At 37.3% G+C, this 16490-nt stretch overlaps 1 protein-coding gene across 1 annotated transcript; it reads right to left on the reverse strand.

Moving 5' to 3' along the window:
* Positions 1–2579: 2579 nt before the first annotated feature.
* Positions 2580–10965, reverse strand: LOC115918904 (aqualysin-1-like). Its single transcript, XM_030993999.1, has 8 exons — positions 10846–10965; positions 9628–9771; positions 7438–7570; positions 6916–7034; positions 5602–5746; positions 4914–5098; positions 3527–3698; positions 2580–2834 (listed from the first exon to the last, which is right to left on the reverse strand). The coding sequence occupies exons 1-8, from the start codon at positions 10963–10965 to the stop codon at positions 2698–2700; spliced, it is 1155 nt and encodes a 384-aa protein (XP_030849859.1). The 3' UTR covers positions 2580–2697.
* Between the last annotated feature and the right edge of the window lie 5525 nt (positions 10966–16490).

A 16490-nucleotide genomic window follows, 5' to 3' on the forward strand; every position in this document is an offset into this window, starting at 1 on the left:
TCACTATACACAGACCGCCGCGCTGTGTTGATTTCCATATACCTGCAAACAAGGCCCCAGAGGTATTAATACGCGTTGTACACGCCTAAGTCTTTTGTATTCCTCGAGTCGCATCAGTGACATAATACATAACAGACATCTTTTGTATTCCACCCACTGAAAGCCGTGACCGAGAGAGAAAGAGAGAGAGGGAGAAAGAGATCGTGGACCATTGAAAGACATATAGACAGACAACAAAACCCTGAAATTTGTCCATTTGTAATTCATCTTTGTTCAGCGAGGACAGAGATAGAGAGACAGACAGAGAGAGACGGAGGGAGGAAAGAGAGAGAGAGAGAGAGACTTCTAAAAACTCGGCGGGATATAATAGGGAATTTTGTTTGCATTAGATCTCGCCCATTATCGGTATTCAGTAATGCCTGTCTATGCATGGGAAAGCCGAACGATTATTTTTTTTTCTCCCTCACACCAATAAAGTGCAGTATAACTTGTATATAGGAATAAAATGGTATTAATTTATGCTTTACATCGTGCATTGTAAAGGCGGGCCTACCATGACCCTTAAACTTAAACTTTTGAACTGTGGCGACCCAACTTTTGTAACACCACGTTGAATTGTGCGGAAGCAAACATTATCAGAGAAACGACATGAAGATAAAACTTTGAAAGAAATTAGAAAAATAATGAGATATTCCAAGGTGATTGAAAAATCATAGTTTGTTTCGTGACTCACTAATGGGTGGGCGTGACTCTAAAATTAATAGGGAACCGCTATTGTTTGTTGTCAAATGAAAAATGTCATGTATGGCTTACTTTCCGGCCAACGTTAAAGAAAGAAAAAAAAAGTTACTTACGTTGTAAACTTAAGTTATATTGAAGACTTGGACCTATACTACGGTATGCGATTCATGTCCTTAAAAAGTCTTGAACCAGATGTAAAATTAGAGGGAAAAAACCTTAGAAATTATGATTTTTAGAAACTATTTTTCCTTCCATAATAAACTATCAAAATAATTCTGTAGATTTGTGACCAACCAATGCCAGGAATGGTTAGAGTAACTATAGTATCAGTGGCATGAACGGCATGCCATAATTCAAGTCCAACTTAATTCGATCTCAGTCTTTGTGAAACACTCCCACTGGCTCAGCTATGTGATTGGACGATTGGTTCTCTACTCTTCATTCAGTATGCAGAAGTGATTTGCCATTAAGTTCTCCCACAGTCCATAATGATAAACCAGCAATTCCCCTATTTCAATTCTTGCCATTTATGCATCAGCGTGTAATTCAATTTTCTTTATTTACATTTTCTATGTTTTACTTATTGGTTATGCATTAGGCGTGTAATTAAATTTGTAACGTTTCATAGAAAATGTTATGTGCTGTATTGTAAAAATGTATCAAATGTAAATGTCACATTAATGCACATGAATATGAATTTCGAAAAAGAGATGAGAAACATGATATAAAAATCAATAAACCAATAAATCACATTATTCCCATAAATGTGCAATGATTTCGGCTCTCAAATTAAAGAATTCAGTCAGTGAGTGAAAAAAAAGAGAAAAGAAAGAATTATCATTTCAATTGAGCTCAATTTTATTCCATAATGTTTTTTCCAACAATTTTATGCACCTCATGATTATTGCGCATGGTTTACAATATTTGTTCGATTCAAATTCAAAGTTGTAAAAATTTGTCATGATTTATCCATAACTTGTTGAATGAACGGATAAACAATTTAATACAAAATCGAATAGTTAAGCCCCACTGTCCTACTTGTAGCTACTTGCTCCCTCTATATAGAAAACTTCCCCAATCGGTGCCTGTTGGTCCCCCATGATCCTCTTTTTCTAATGTTAGTCGAGAGATGAGTTAATGATATAGCCACCTGTCAGTGACCTCGCTGTGTGGTCTATTCCCCTCTGGCCCAGTAGTATTGACGGTCTTAAGCGATCAATCTATCAATTCATCAGCAATCAATCTTTAAATCATTAAGTCAATCATTCATCAATCAATCAATCAATAAAACACCAATGATATGTCCTCCTTATATTAGAGAAATGAATGCCGATCAATTGATCAACCAGTCAATTGATCAATCAACCAATCAATCAATCAAACACCAATAATATGTCCTCCTTATATTAGAGAAATGAATGCTGATCAATTGATTAACCAGTCAATTGATCAATCAACCAATCAATCAATCAAACACCAATGATATGTCCTCCTTATATTACACAAATGAATGCCGATCAATCGATCAACCAGTCAATTGATCAATCAACCAATCAATCAGTTAAACACCAAGATTATTCGTGACAATGATGTCATTAAATCAATCAGTCGTTCGATCAATCAATCAATCAATCCATGTTATTTATATCAATTAAAACGAAGATGTATGATTTTTTATTTGTACTGAACAAATGTATTTAAGAATGCTTCAGAACAAAACAAAATCCATTTATCAATCAGTCAATTACAAATCAGACGTCCTTTAAAAAAAAAAAAATTCTGACACATCTTTTGCTTTGAAAGATAATTTATTGTTCATTCAATGCACAGAAAATAATGATAATGATCGTATATAATTAATATAATATTGAAATTGATGCCAATCAGTTGATCAATCAATCAATTAATCACTGAGTCAATCATGGTGAATCAGACGCCCTCCTTGGTGAGAATGTTTTAGTCCACGTAAAGCAGACGGTTGGGGGAGCCCTTGGGGTCTGTAATCTTGTCTCTGGTGGCGCCATTCACGAGCGCGGCGGTCACGTGACTCACGGTGAAAGTCGGGTTGTTGCCAAGAACAACGGCTGCAGCTCCTACATATGTCAAAGGTTACAGATAGAAGAATGGCCATACAGATGAATTAAATAATTTGTAATACAGCACTTGACAAATATTTAAGCATTCAATTTGATTACATTACAAAAATGGTCTATTAAAATTGTCATTCATTCTGAAAATGCGAAACGCGGAGCCGCCGCCCCCCTCACTCAGTGTTATTTAGGGTACGCATATGCGTGTTCCCAGCACCCCCCCCCCCCCCCCACTTTCAGCATAAGTCCGGTGTGTAAACTCAATACGGGTAGAGCTTTTTATTTTGGTATACGAGCCTTTTCAGCACCATCCCCCCCCCCTTTTTTTCAGCATAAGTCCGGTGGGTAAGTCAATACGGGTAGACCTTTTTCTTTTGTTACGAGCCGGAGATTTTGGGAACACGCATGTGCGTACCTCTGTTCCCGGATTTGGGGGGGGGGCGGGACGTGGAGAAAATATTTGGATATTAGCTCGTAAGATTCTATTCATTTTCTCTTTCTATTGTCACACACATACACCCACATACACCCTCTCTATCTCCCTCTCTCTCACATTTTCTCTCACACTTTCTCCCTCTCTCTCTCTCTCTTCCACTCACTCCCTTCCCCTCACTCACTCCCCCTCTCCCCCTCTCTCTCTCACCCTCCCTCACCCCTCTCTCTGTCTCCCTCTCACTCTCTCTCTCCCTACCTACCGGACACATGAGGGCAAGCCATGGACGTGCCGCTGGCTACATAGGTGGCCGTCGCATCCTCGTACCAGATGCTTGTGATCTCCACGCCAGGGGCGAAGATATCTATGCACGACCCATAGTTTGAGAAGTACGCTCTGACGTCATTTATGTCTGAGGCAGCTGCCGTGATGGCCTACGTCATAAAGGGAAATGAGCAACATTAACAGCATCAGTAATAACAGCAACAACAATTGTGATGATTATGATGATGATGATGATGATAATTGTATTCTATACTCTTTTCACACTCATTATTATCTGAGGGGTCCACAACTTACAAGCTTTACTTTACAGTGGACCTCTCCATTTCCTCAAAATATAAATGCAATTAAATTTATAATTCAATTTTTTGTCTTCGTGAAATTTATGAATTCTTATTAAGATTTGTTAATTACAAATGTAACTATGTTTTGTATACATTTCACATTGAATTCGTTATTATGTACGGTATCTTGTTGGACATGAAAAGATAAAAATTAGATTAATTTAAATAACACATCCTTAATAGTAATACAAATAATGAAATTAATAATACAGAATATGACAATGATGATAATTATAATGATAATAATAATTCAAACAATACTAATACATGTACTACTAATAATGATACTACTATTACTGATACTAACACCAATGAAGGTGATTTAAATTCTTCACGAGGCTTTATTTCGATTGTGTTATAATATACAAAAAAGACCAACTAAGGCAATTATTATACATGTATATAATATAGTGCATGTGACATTAGTTCAACCAAATTTTTCCCCTTTTCACTCACTACATCATAGTAACTCTCACGTAGGGGGCGTTTTACAATAAAAGGGAATTTTAGATTTGCACGAAGACAATGTGGATTGCTACGATCGACGTCCTTTTAATGCACTGCCTTGAATGGACGTCACACGTATCAGTCCACGCACATCTAAAAGTCCCTACTAAAGTGCCGGTTGCTGACGCAGACCAATGTCAGCGTTGTACACGAGACGTTACTAGTCTGACGTAGGGATACGTCAGTATCCGGTCACTTTTGTTACCTGCAATGGGAGGATCACATCTACAAAAATAGTGATTGCAAAATCAACCGTAGGGTACACTGTGTTGAATTTTCATCTCCTGTGTTTATTAATTTAACAGGTTTGATTAGCACAGATTAGAAAACAATGCCTAAGTGGTACCCGTTGATCTCCCATGATCCTCTTTTTCTTATGTTAATTGAGAGCTGATTTGATGAGATAACCACCTGTCAGTGACCACGCGGGGTGATCTAATCCTTCCCGGCCAAACTAGAGCAGACGGGCTTAAAACTTAGAATGATACCATACCTCAATAAGTTCCCCATACTCACTTCGGGTACATTAGCGGGAGAGAAGGTGCAAGCGTCTGTGTCGCTGTTACCCGCAGCCACGCTCACAATGACTCCAGAGTCAATCATTCCCTGTGTAGCACGGTCAACGAAGGGGTTCTTGGCGCCACCTAGCGACATGGATGCGACAGCGGGCTTGATAGCGTTCACTGTGACGTATTCGTAAGCTGGAACGCAATGAAGAAGCTACAGGTTAATTACCTCAGGAATTTGATTTTGCTTGTTGATGACGATAATTGTGATATGAGACCTAAGAGCAACAATAATTACAGCATATTTTTGTTTGAATAGTTCATGTTAGGCCTGTATTATGTTTGAAAGTGTATGTGCTTTCCACTGGCCTATAGACTCGGTCAATTTAGAGTCGGCGTGGAGTCGGTTTGGAGTCGCGGTGGCTTAGGTTTGTCATTGGTTTTGAGACGAACAGTGTGGCGTCAGCTTAGAGTCGGCATGGCGTCAGTTTAGAGTCGGCATGGCGTCGGTTTGGAGTCGGCATTGCGTCGGTTTGGAGTCGGCATGGCGTCGGTTTGGAGTTGGGATTGCGTCGGTTTAGAGTCGGCATGGCGTCGGTTTAGAGTCGGCACGGCGTCGGTTTAGAGTCGGCATTGCGTCGGTTTGGAGTCGGCATGGCGTCGGTTAGGAGTTAATAAGCGGTGTGTCTAAGACCTACCTGCGGTTATGTCAGTAAGAAGGCCGAACCCCACACAACTCAAGGCACGAACTCCGACGATTGTTGCTCCCTTAGCGACACCATACGTTGTTCCTGCGACCGTTCCGGAGCAATGCGATCCGTGTCCGTTGCAGTCAATACCGTACTGTAGACGAAATAAAGGATTAATTGATGGTGCCGGCATTTTGCAGACGGTTTTTTTAAATATTTGGATTGCTGTTAATGATAATGATGATGAGCAATAGTACGTAGTAGTAGTAGTAGTAGTAGTAGTAGTAGTATATAGTACCATCACTACTACTAACTACTTACACCACCACCACCATCACCACTACTACTAACACCACCACCACCATCACCACTACTACTAACACCACCATCACCATCCTCATATCACTACTAATACCACTAAAACTACCACCATGCACCACTACTACTAACACCACTACCACCATGCACCACCACTACTACTACCACCACCCCCACCATATCACTACTACCATCACTAAAACTACCACCATGCACCACTACTACTAACACCACCACCACCATCACCACTACTAACACCACCTGTCCACCACCCACACCATATCACTACTTCTAACTTTTCGTCTAACGTGTGTAACTTGTCTAACACTTGGACAAACACTGCTATTGCTTCTTCGTTTTAGATACATAACCTTTTATTAGAAAACTGTAGCAAGTCAGTTTAAACTAGTAGTAGTCTTGCCAGTTCGAGGGGAAACTAAATTCCTATAAATACATCAAAAGGGATAATGTGGGAATTAAAGATGGACATTTTCTACAAAGGTGAAGTAAGCGGGTACCCGGTAGAAAGAAATTTCTTGAACGGATTATAATGTCGGCTCATTCTGCTACATATATATATATATATATATATATAATATATGCCTAATGTAAGATACGATACTATGTCTAAAGGGCAATAGGATATTATACAAATAATACACAGCAGTGAGGGCACTAGTAGGAAAAGTCCAACACGCCCGAGGCGGTAGCCGAGGGTGTTTGAACTGTTTTGAAGGTACCGAGTGTAGGTAATTTTACTAATGCCAGAACAAAATGGTGTGTATCATTTCTTTTATAAGATTATGTTTTATTTGTTTCATAAAAAGATTTTTGTATAATATTATTTTACTAATGACCGGTCACTATCCAAATTACGCATTAGGCAAATGCCTGGTCATCAACCAATCATTTGATTAGGATCCACGTCATCATTTTATAGATGCATATAGTAGCTGCGTTATATAAAAATATCTATTTCATTATTATTGTTATTATCATACAAACCTGGGGGTCGTTGGGGTCATCAAGACGTGAATCGAATCCGACTTCGACACGGCCAGCGAGGTCATCGTGCATCACGTTCACCCCTGTATCAATGACGTAGACGTGAACGCCTGAACCATCTGGATAAACGAGGAAAAAAAATCAATTAGAGGCATATATTTGTGCGTTCCCATGGGAATTTCACATTTTATATACCACGTGTCTAGATTCTAGGCCTCTGATTGGTCGAAACTGTTGGCCTTAAAAAAATATTTAGTACTGAAAGCTAGGCAGTATAATATGACCACATTTTGTAAAGATTGGTAAATTTAATTCCTTCATCAGGTGTGTATAGCTTCCATCGATCGAGAGGAAGAGAAGGAGTGAGAGGGGAGAGAGAGAGAGAGAGGGGGGGAGAGGAAACTAAAAATGAACCTTCTTGTTTGCTGACCTCTATCATGTGTGTGACTGTCATCAAGATGGAGAGAGATAGAAAAACAGACACAGAGAGAGAGAGAACAAAAACATAATTTGATTCCTCACCTCCATTAGTAGTGTAGCTATCATCAAGAGGAAGATCCCTTTGATCGACTCTATCAATACCCCAAGATGCAATCGACTGTTCCCTGAAGATTGTTTCTTGATGAATGAAGTCAACAGCATCAAGTCCGCTCACCTAACAGAAAGACAGACATACAGAGAGAGAGAGAGAGAGAGAGAGAGAAATAGAGAGAGAGAGATATAGATAATGCAGAGAGAGGGAGAGAGAGAGAGAGACAAAAAAAAGAATGGAAGAGAAAATAGAGATAAAGATATTTATATATAATACAGAGAGAGGAAGAGAGAGACGGGGGAAAAGAAAGAAAGAATGGAAGAGAATAGAGAGAGAGAGAGAGAGAGAGAGAGAGGGAGAGAGAGAGGGAGAGAAAGAGATGATTATGGTAAGATGTATAAGTATTGCACAGTTCAAGAAATTTACAATTCGATATGTGAAAATGAGAGAGAGAGAGAGAGAGAGATTTGTATATGTCTTGCCACACAAGTTCGTTAACACTGCGTTGAATTATAACGAGTTAACGCCCTTATGGCTCTCAACAGACATTGGTGGAAATAGATTTTCAGATGACGCAGTGGTTCAAGTCTGTTCGGAGACAGAAGGGCGTTATAACCTGTGATATAATATGAACTAAAACGTCCTCCTGGCTTTCAACAGTCATTTGATGAAAATAGATTTCTATGCAAACAGATTGATAGCATTATAACGGAACAAATATACTTATCAAAATTAAGTCAACAATTCATAATCGTAATCTAAGGAGTGACCTTTAGAAACAGATGGCGTTTTCTCCCACCATTACATCAGGGCCCTGTTTCATAAGACTGGTTATCGATAACAACTTACAATAATTGTTATAAGCTACTGAAATGGTGGCATTTGATTGGCTGAGAGCAAATTTACCGTCGACATTTTGCGTTTGTTATTAAAAGCAGGTTTCATGAAACAGGCCCCATGGTTAAAGAGAGCGTGGCGTTCTAGTTAAGGTGAAACATAGTTTGAGGTTTCTCATTCTATACACTGTTATTCATGAAATGTTAATAATTCATATCTTTTACTCATCTCTTTTAATGAAATAATTGTGAAAAATGGATTATCATTTTGAGTAATAGCTTCGCAAAAGTATATTCATCGATCTCTATGATTTTTTGAGACTGATCAGTAAAAATTCTGACAAGATATACATTTAATTTATGAATGATAAACCATAATCGTCACAGTCATTTCATAACAAGGAATAAGAAAACAGAACAATAAGAGTTGCAATTCATGTAGCGCCTTTTCCAATGCATACAAAGCGCTCTGAGATGTCATCCACGAGTCAGTATAAGGGTTTAGATACTTATAATTTATAAGCCTACAAGAAATTGTGTGAGTTCAATGAATGCAAATTACTATTGCAATGTCATGGGTAATGGTGCGTTTACGTCGATTCGAAAACATGTTAAAGAACATAATATCCCTTATAAAGAATAGCTCTTGGCAATGCCCCAATTTTTGAAATGACAACGAATTGCTGAAAAGTTTGAACTTTGCTTTTGAGCCATGTGTGCATAATCCCATATACCTATTTCTTTGTTCGGTGGGCGTGACTACCAGCAAGTATGAGTGAATTGCTTATCCTTTTGATGATTCCAAAACCTCGCAGTATAATCTAATTATTGTGTACTTTATAATTAAACATTCCAAGTTAACGCGAAACAATATCTTTCACAATGTATCGTAAGGCCATGGCCATAATTCAATTTCATCTTTAAACATTGCTTTTTTAGGTAAAGAATCAGCTAGGAAAACTCTCATAATGTTAAACAAGCACCAACTATAATGGGACAGTATTATAAAATTTATTTCTCCAAACCCACTACCTTAAAAGCGCTAAAGCAATTATAGAGTTATATACTTTAAAAAAATGGACAAAGGAACACAATAATTTAGCTCGTTTCTACAATTTTCACTACTTCCCCTCCCCCCCCCTCTCTCTCTCTCTCTCTCTCTCTCTTCTTACTTGGTCTCATTCTTTCAGTTTCTGTCCATAAGAAGAAGGAGAACAACAACATCAACAATTACAAAAACAATATAAACAACAACAACAACAACTACAACAACAGTAACACCAGCAACAGCAACAGCATGAAAGAGGGGCCTCGGGTCGATGTCAAAAATGCAAGGGCACTTACGATCTCGACGAGTTCGTCGCTGAGCCTGGCGCTGAAACCCTTGATGGCGTGGTAGAATCTGCGGTAGATCTTGCCCTGGAACAGCTTGAAAGATGGGAGGTCGGCCAGCTTGTCAACTACGGCATCAACGTCGTCCACATCATCCTATATGGTTTCAAAAGGGAATTCAATATGAAGACAATAATGACAATAGTGATGATGATGATTATGGTAATAATAATATTAATTATAATTATAATAATAATGATAATAATAGTCAAGTTAAGTGACTCAATCACTCGACCAAGACACCTCTACATGAATCATATAAATGAAATAAAAACGGACTCTTGAAACGATGCCCGGGGAATGTTTCACAAAGACTAAGATTGACTTAAAGAGAAGGTTGAGTTCTGGGAAGAGATGAACAATTATTTGTGAGCGTTATCATTGTATTATGCATGTGTGGAAGAAACATTAGATAGATAATGTTTCCTGAAAAGCATGGCTCTTCAAATGCCTTAATATTCTAAATATGACATGTAACATCATAAAAATCGGGACGGATTTTTATGCCAGATGTTCGTGAAGTCCCATATACATCTTTCTGTGCACAGTGCTTGTAACTTTACCAAGACTGTGCCAAATTTCTCATCATTTTGATGATTCCAGAACCTTGCAGTACATATCAATACTTATACGCTAGATAATCGACCTTTTCTGATCTATTCCACAACGTCTGTTTCACAATGCAATCGCATGACCAGAACTCAACTTTATCTTTAAGTTGGACTTGAACTATGGGAGGCCGTTCATGCCACTAGTTCCTCTAACCATTCCTTGCATTGGTACATCAAGGGAAATACCATCGTGTTCACAAATATAAAAAAATCCATTTGTTGATAGTTCATTATTGAAGGAAAAAATATTATGTAAAGATCATAATTTCTATAGGTTTTCCCCTCTCCTTTTACATCCGGCTCAACATCTTTTTAAGGGCATACTTCGCATACCGTAGTAGGCTATAAGTCCCAGTCTTAAATACAACTTAATTTAACAATGTAAGTAACTTTTTCATCAATGAACTATCAAAAATGTAAATTCTATATATTTGTAACAGCCGTTGGGAGACCAATGATAAGAACAACTAGTGGCATGATTTGCCTGCCATAGTTCAAGTCCAACGTAAGTCGATCTTAGTCCTGGTGGAACACCTCCTGGTATATTCGGTCTCCTTACCTTTATCTTTATGACGTAACGTCCCCTGACGCCGTCGTTCGCTTCATCGACACGGTATACGGGAGCCAATGCTACGGCAGTAGCGATGACTGATAACACGCAAGCAGCGAAAAACTTCATGGTGCTTGGCCTGTTGAAAGGGGAAAACGATTGTTTTTATGACGCTTTTGCTGCATGGCTAAGCGTCTTTTCCAAAGTAATTGTCGTTACATAATCTATCAAACCTACCCCATGCCATTTCTCTCTATAAAAGCCTTCAGTTGAAAAACCTAATAATAATGAAATAATAAAACGGTGCTTATGAAGCGCTTTTTATCGAAGTCTCTAAGCGCTATAACAAACAAAATGCAATGACATATATTATTAATTAACAAAATACAAGTAAACCTAAAAATTACAATACATATAAAATATACATCTATGTGGAACGAGTAAGTTAATCATCAAAAGCAATTCTGAGTTTTGAATTGGTTGACAGTCTGACAAGTTTTGACATGTAAAGGTAGTTTATTCCAGATTAACATTTATAGATACGTGCAAAAACATGAAGGTGTGATTCTGCAAATAACACGACCGACTTGGTACAGTGCCACAAAAAAAAAACCTGTGTAACGTTTTTAAGTGGTTTAGGATGCGGCCGTCATTGTCGGTCAAACAGTTTTTGAGCGTCAAGTAACGCCTGGCTGGAATGCTCCCCAGGGAGTGGAGATTGTACACACAGTGTGTGCGAGAAAGCACTGAATCCAACGACCGGGGTGATAGTATACTTGTAAAGCGCTTAGAGACATTTGTAATGAGCGCTATAATATATTATTATTATAATTTATATCGCCATTGATGGTGACTTCTATGGAAACCTGATTGATCTGAGTGATGTTGCGATTGTAGTTGACCGTGCGGGTAAAGTTACCATCATAGGTCAAATTTATGCAACGGGGCCAGGTATGAAATATTTAGAGTTTAATAAGTCTTGACTTACCTCTCTTTCCGATGTCCTCCGATAGAAATGAAGAAATGTCTGACGCTACAGCTTCTTTTAATGTTCTTAAGAGCGGGGGGGGGGGGGCGGGTAGTGGGGCGCCCGTCTACTTTTTGCTTGTAACTCCCATAGAATGCTTGTCTAAGTGTTTAGTGTTTACACAAGCACCTAATCCAACGAAACACTGAAATCTCCATTTATATCCGTCATAGGTTCGCTATCAGTTTTTTAATCGGCTTTATCAGGTCATGGTAAAGTCTCGCAATCCAATTTTAATCACCTTTATCAGATTTTATCAAATTTAATATTACTTAATTAGTAACAGCTGTTATAAATTGTCGATTGCGGCCTGGGTTGAACTCTGCCACATATGTGGAGCCGGTAATAAATCTGCCACGTAACCCCCCCCCCCCCTCACCCCATCAAATAATGGCGCAATCAGAATGAGGAGGGAAGGGTAAAAGACAAAGAGGGGGGAGGGGTGGAAAGGGAATGTGAAAAAGAGATATTCGAGACCTTCACAAAGTCTCCATGAGCAGTGTGTGCCCCTGCTTGTTTGCATTTCGGATGATACCAGTGCCACCCCTACCTGTACAAACAAACACTATTTTGTGCCCCCACATCCCTCCCCCGCCCTTTCCTTTTCCATTAAAGGTATTACAAAGTTTTGGTATGGGGTCATGACTTTGGTTCAAATGAACATATTGGAAACATATGCGATCCTACAATATTCAGTGATCATTTTCGCGGTTGAAATCGAGTCTAAGGTGATGAAATTGTAGATAATAAACTCTTTTCGTTTTATAGCTCCCTCTCAATGTCAAGATATTAATATAGTTATAAAACAATGTTTTTTGACTAAAATCGACCAATTATTGGCTATTCTCGTTTGGATATTATATATCACAACTACATTTTATGAGATTTTCATGGTCGCAGCTATCATTGAATAGCCGTATATAGGCCGTATATAGGCGCTATTTGAAAATTATCCAGATTTGCCGGGAGCACCGGCAAATTTTTATATTATTTTTTTTCTCGAAAGCAGAATTGTTTTAGGGGCTAAATTTGTTTGCTTATGATACATCCCAAGGGGCATCCAAATATTTCAAAATTGTAAAGAATCTTCATCGAACCAATATTCAAAATTTCCCAAAACTTTGTATTACTTTTAAGTATTATTATTATTATTATTGATAATAACAGCATCGACAATAACAGTGATTATGATAATGACGATGATTATAAATAATGTACACCCTGCAAACTTTCTCATCACTGATATTAATATATGTAGTGCTAGACTCGATCAACAGTCGCACGCAGATAATATTTATTTTGCTGAAATGGGTGGTTTGTTGTATTTAAAAAAAAAATAATAATAACAATAATTTCTACAAAATCTCGTCGACGAATTTGGAACCTATGGTCGCAAGGCGGCCCGGAAGCGAAAGCCTCTATATATGTGTTTTAATGCAAACAAATCTTTTATAAATATTGGATATTGAGGACGGAAAAGTTCGTCATCCTGATTTGGTGAAAAGCGTAATAATGCAGAAATTTGCAGAATGTAAATGCAGAATATATTAGCCTTATCTATCCAGAAGGCAAAATAGCCAAAAAGCGGTATTGATATTTGGATAACATTATTACTATCGATTTATGCTGCTATTTAAACTTAAAAAACCACCCTCTTTAAATGAAATAAAGAATAGTATAATAGGGGATAAAGTAGAAGAAAGGAAATTGGCAGCAATGAGGGGAATTCTCACTATTCATTTTTCTAAATGGGAAAACCTGAGTATTAGACAAACAATTGGAACCCAGAGCCAGTCGTCCACCGGTTAAGAGGGGGGGGGGGGGGGTGGGGTAAGGGAGAGGTCGGGTAGGGTAGGGTTAACAAAAAGAGAAAAATTTTCTCTCAGGACAACAGTATAAAAGAAGTATAAGTTGCTACATTGTTAAAACAAAAATTTTGGACTATACAACTGCATATGTTTTCTTTGAAAATATGAATTTTTGTTTCAAATTTGATGTATAGGAACTAACTATGTAAGTTTCTTTTGAAGCCGTTTGTAAGACAAAAATTTATACTGATTTATAATGTCATCACATTTGCAGTGAGCGTTACATATGATGATTGTAATGTGATTATAATTTGTTTCAAGAGAGAAAAGAATAAAAACTGACCATAAAAAAAAAAAAGTTGTATTATTGCATTTAATCAACCACTTAATGCATTTATTTACCTTTTATACAATTATTTAGTTTGATACATCTCATTTAATAAAAAAATGTATTTACTGCTTGTTTTTAAGTTGTAAATCTAATCTTTTATTCAATCTGCAATAACAACTATCTTAATATATATTCTATAATATACTCACCGTTATTATAATAATCTAAGTATAATTTTTGAATTTTTTGGGTGAATTGCCGTCAATTTCGTAGATTCAAGCTTAAAGATAAACTCCAGTACTGGTAAAAAAAAAAAATAATAATTCTCACAGAATTGTAATTGTGATTATAATTTGTTTCAAGAGAGAAAAGAATAAAAACTGACCATAAAAAAAAAAAAGTTGTATTATTGCATTTAATCAACCACTTAATGCATTTATTTACCTTTTATACAATTATTTAGTTTGATACATCTCATTTAATAAAAAAATGTATTTACTGCTTGTTTTTAAGTTGTAAATCTAATCTTTTATTCAATCTGCAATAACAACTATCTTAATATATATTCTATAATATACTCACCGTTATTATAATAATCTAAGTATAATTTTTGAATTTTTTGGGTGAATTGCCGTCAATTTCGTAGATTCAAGCTTAAAGATAAACTCCAGTACTGGTAAAAAAAAAAAATAATAATTCTCACAGAATCAAACGAAACTTACACTGAATGTTCAAGATTACAAATAAATGACATGTGCCAAACAATTTTGGAAGAAAATGTATACTGGCTGAGTAATGAGCATAGAAAGACAAGGAAATCAAGGTAGTACTAGCCCCGACACCACGAATGTGTGTTGTCCCATATAAAGCTTTCTATGTGAGTGCTTGTTACTTTACCAAGACTCGGTAAAATTTATTATGATTTTGATGACTCCAGAACCTTGCAGTGCACACCAATACTTACATGCTACATGATCAACTGTTTCTGATCCTTTCCACACCTTTTCTTTCACAATGCAATCGCATTACCAGTACTAAAGTTTATCTTTAATCGAGAGGAAAAAAAAGTTAGATTTTTGAAGTGGTCCCTGCACTGTCGTCGGGTGCTTGGGGTCCTTAAATACAATATAAATGTAATATGTAGTTTAGATGAATTTGAATGATCATATTAAATGTAAATTCACACACTTTGGGGACTACAATTACTTTTATAGCAATTTTAGGTCCTTTGGATAAGAATAAGAGCAATAACCACGCACTTTGAAGGCATTTACGGTGTAAAAAACAAAATCTCGACCACACCTTTGTAGTGGACACTGCACTGTCAGCCGGGCGATTGGTGACCACCAACATATTTGTTCAGCAATTATAACGCGAACATGTTTCTGAGATGGCCAATTTCGTAATTTAATCAAATTTCAATTGGTTTATTCACGAATAATTGTAAGCCATAATCTTTACCCTACCTACCAACAAGTTATGTATACAATTCCTTCTACTGTGCTAATCCTCACGTATGCAACAAATCTTGTTTTTTTCTTCTTCAAACCACAAAGATATTTATGTTTTTTGTAAAGGCATCACAGTCCAACACCCTCTAACAGTAAATTCTCCCAATCATTTCTTGAATTTTCCTAACCGTTTTCCCATGAAAATAAGACAAAAGACAGGCTTTTAAAGGTGAAATTCAAAAAAAATCACAAATATGTCAACTAATGTATCACTAGAAACTGGTAAGCTAACAGATGGCCATCGTACAAGTTTGAGGTCAGCTACATATCGGGTGATTTATAAAAATAAAAATACAACCACCTCCATAGCAGCTGGGATATACGAGAGATTCACCAGAAAAATAACGATGTTTTAATGACGTCACAACAGGGACCAATACTGCTCAAGCAGACGACATCCCATAAAGAATGAACATAATTGCAAAGCTATTATTTGTCAAATTATAATGAGTTTAGTGTATATAAATGTACTGGCACGTTAAACCGATCAAAAGGGGACATGACCCGATTCTGATAACTAAAATCTTTTTGCTTGTAAATACACAGGATAGGGGTTAATTAACAATCAAAGAAACCAGACTTTCAAATTGAAAAGCCCCCGGATTGATATTAAGGACGGCATTTGTTCCCTCTTAAAACGCCGAACATACCGCGGTGTCTGCAGCTGAATATACAACGGCGTCTTATTTTGTTTACAAGCGACAGATTCCTTTATTTTTGTATCGCTGCATTTGTCATCAAAATAAAACCATGCGCGGGGTTTAGAGTGAGGCAATAGATTATACATTTAGCCTGACGGTAGTGAAGTAAGAGAAAGAACTCAAGAGAAGATGAAAACACAGGCACTGAAAATGTGTGAGATGTCATGGGACATCGTCTGCTTGTGCAAATGATGTCCCTGCTGTGATCTCACACATCTCAGCAGCGTTCGGAGAGCTATTCAGGTGCTATGCCGGGGCTGTATTTAAGCGTTTTGT

The sequence above is a fragment of the Strongylocentrotus purpuratus genome, unplaced genomic scaffold (assembly GCF_000002235.5).
Source record: "Strongylocentrotus purpuratus isolate Spur 01 unplaced genomic scaffold, Spur_5.0 spur5_scaffold_20, whole genome shotgun sequence".
NCBI classification, from domain to species: Eukaryota; Metazoa; Echinodermata; class Echinoidea; order Camarodonta; family Strongylocentrotidae; genus Strongylocentrotus; species Strongylocentrotus purpuratus.